Raw genomic sequence first — 3,401 nt, 5'->3', positions numbered from 1 at the left:
TCATTAATATCTAGACCAATGGCCAAAGACCATCGGTATTTAATAGAGAGTTGCAAAATATTTATTGTCTATGTCACATTTACTAACAAAACTTTTCCGTCAATGAGTTACAACTATTACAAATTGAATTATTCTGTCAGTATATTTTTAATAAAAATTTGTTTTTGGCACGTATTTTTAATCTGTATGATTGTTGGTGTTTATTTTTTTTATTGAGAGAATTAGAGAAAAAAGAAAAATTACCGACTATCTAAATGACGACAGATAGTTTTTGTACGTGGCTCTTACCGACAAAGCGTGTTTTTTATTCCGACGAAACAAATCCATTGATAAAACCGTTAATGGCCGCGTCCCCATCATGGTTATTACCCAAGAATACGTCTAACTCAGTCTTGAATTGGAACAGCTTTGGTTTCTTGGCTGTGAAAAGCAAATCATTCTTCTCCTTGCTTTCTCCTCTAAAAGCCTCCCACCTCCCATGCATGGTCATTATCTGGAGAAAATGATAAATTAAGCACGCTATAAGAAATTGATATCGGACTAACTCTTATCGTTGTTGTGATGGTTAGATTGAAAAAGAAGAGAACAAATGACAGAGAGCAATTAAACATACCTTCTTCCTGAGATTGACAAGGGTGTTTCCCGCTGCATCTTTCAGAAAACGACGATCATGTAGGCTTAATAGTTTACTCTTGACCTGGAAGATGAGGGTGCCATTAATGTCAGACACCTTAAAATCACTGTTGACGGCGAGCTCAACAGGGTACTGTGCCAGGTACTGTGGCCCTATTACCACCACTGGATGCTCCACTGGCGGGAATGTTCTCATAGCTGGAACGGGGTTGAATGGTGCTTGCCCAGTAGCCATAATCACAGAAACAAAATATTACTCGAAGAGATAAACAGAAAGAAAAATAGCTAAATTTCTATGTTATGCAAGTCTTGATGATGGTTATAGAAGTAGTCTTTGCGAGGGATGATGTACGTATTTTATAGTGCCAATGAGCCCTGTATCATGTCCTTAAATAAAACAAAAAAAGGCCCCGTCCTTCTTCCGAAGTTCAATTTTGCGTGTAAACAAAGACTTCGTTTTTTTGGCAGCGAGGGAGGGGGGAGGCGGAGTCTTTGGTTGGATCGGGAAAAATGTTATGGCGTGTAAATATTAGGGCTGCAACGAGTGAAAATGACAAAATCCTTTAAGTTAAAAAAATTATTTATAACTTCATATTTTTTTCTTTCCATGTAAATATTTTTAAAGTCAATCGACAACAAATATATTTATTACTAGAAGGGCCCATCTATTTAAATATTACATCTTCTCACACTATCATTAAGCAATAAAAAACTAACCTAAGAATCAGTCATTATATGTTTTTTTTTTGCAAAGGCCTGACCCCTTTCCCTCTTCTTGATTCCGCCCCTAGGTGGCCTGCGTTACGCCACGGGCTCACATTTTATTTTCTTAAAAAGTTGGATTCTGATGTTGGCAGGACCCAAGACTATTTAGATCCTGTACACGCAGGACCTAAGTCTATTTTGAGTCTTGTACTGCCAACGACCCAAGACTATTTTGAATTTTGCAATATACAAGTTATAGTTGGGTCTTGGTGTACCCAAGAGCCACATGTGTGTTAGGGTGTGCCATGTTACTAGATAGACAATTCAAGTAACATGACTAAAAAATTAATATTTTTTTTTTAAGTGTAAAAATATCAAAATAATTACCGACTATCTAAATGACGACAGATAGTTTTTGTACGTGGCTCTTACCGACAAAGCGTGTTTTTTTTTTCCGACAAAACAAATCCATTGATAAAACCGTTAATGGCCGCGTCCCCATCATGATTCGCATTGATCCTATCGATAATCACCACCACAAGAGCCACTATGAAGGCATAGTCAACATTAGGCATAATCGCGAGAGTGTCTTCCATGCACCTGCGTTCACGTAATAAGAAACATACTGGTATGAGATATTAATTATGAAGACAACTTTCTTGATTAAAACAATAATCGGTTTTAATGTAAATGATGTAATGAAATCCATTGATAAAACCGTTAATGGCCGCGTCCCCATCATGATTCGCATTGATCTTGTCGAGAATCGCCACCACAAGAGCCACTATGAAGGCATAATCAACATTAGGCATAATCGCGAGGGTGTGTCTTCCATGCACCTGCGTTCACATAATAAGAAAAACACTGGCATGAGATATTAATTATGAAGACAACTTTCTTGATTAAAACAATAATCGGTTTTAATGTAAATGATGTAATGAAATCTGGGGTAATTCTACTACAGCCTCAGCCACACACATATATAGATTATATTAAAATAATAAATATATTATGAAGATAAAATTAATTTAATCGTTTTAATTTAATATTTAATTTGGTATTGTTCAACTTTTATCTTATGTAAATGTCATTATATATTTTTAATTTTTTTATAACTGATGTACAATAAATTAAAAAATATTATATTTTATTATATTAATTTTGGCCCTGCCCACTGCATATAGTTCTGTTCTGTATGAGGAGATGGAGTTGGTTAAACTTATTCAATATTGTCATATTTCATAAATAAGTTTTGTTAATGTTACTTGTGCAAGCATGGTATTGGAATCTCCAAGAAGTATAGAGCAGGAACTCTTGCTGTAGCCTTCTTTTACCTTGAAATCAGGGACCTCCCCTTTGTTATTACCCTAGAATACGTGCACTGAGGGGTTTGGTTTAGCGGTGAAGGGTCTTGTCTCCTTCCACTGCATATGGGTTCGAGCCCTGACGTGCACGTCTATCACTCCCGCGGTGCCTTACCTGTCTGCTGGGTTTGCAGGGTATTCAGTGGATCATGAGGATTAGTCATGGTACGCGTAAGCTAGTCTGAACACCCCACGTAAATCAAAAAAAAAGAAAACAGTCTTGAATTGGAACAGCTTCGATTTCTTGGCTGTGGAAAGCAAATCACTCTTCTCCTTGCTTTCTCCTGTAAAAGCCTCCCACCTCATATGCATGGTCCTTATCTGGAGAAAATGATAAACTAAACACGCGGTAAGAAATTGAAATCGGATTGACTCTTATCGTTGTGATGGTTAGATTGAAAAGGAAGAGAACAAATGACAGAGAGCAATTAAACATACCTTCTGCCTGAGATGGACAAGGGTGTTACCGGCTACATCTTTCAGAAAACGACGATCAGGGAGGCTTAATAGTTTACTTTTGACCTGGAAGATGAGGGTGCCATTAATGTCAGACACCTTAAAATCACTGCTGACGGCGACTTCAAGAAACAAAATATTACTCCAGAAAGAAAAATAGCTAAATTTCTATATTATGCAAGTCTTGATGATGGTTATAGTAGTCTTTGGGAGGCATAATGTACGTATTTTTTAGAGCCAATT

At 36.8% G+C, this 3,401-nt stretch overlaps 1 protein-coding gene across 1 annotated transcript; it reads right to left on the bottom strand.

Moving 5' to 3' along the window:
- Positions 1-336: 336 nt before the first annotated feature.
- LOC105119761 (protein LURP-one-related 15-like) lies at positions 337-940 on the bottom strand (the record flags this gene model as incomplete). The annotated part of the gene is made up of 2 exons (XM_011017938.1): positions 614-940; positions 337-493 (listed from the first exon to the last, which is right to left on the bottom strand). Coding segments are annotated over exons 1-2 (412 nt in total), but the record flags the coding sequence as incomplete, so codon positions are not given.
- Positions 941-3,401: the final 2,461 nt, after the last annotated feature.

Source organism: Populus euphratica, unplaced genomic scaffold (assembly GCF_000495115.2).
Source record: "Populus euphratica unplaced genomic scaffold, PopEup_1.0 scaffold3488.1, whole genome shotgun sequence".
NCBI classification, from domain to species: Eukaryota; Viridiplantae; Streptophyta; class Magnoliopsida; order Malpighiales; family Salicaceae; genus Populus; species Populus euphratica.
The sequence above is the reverse complement of the archived record's forward strand: the minus strand, read 5'-3'. Positions and strand labels throughout refer to the sequence as shown.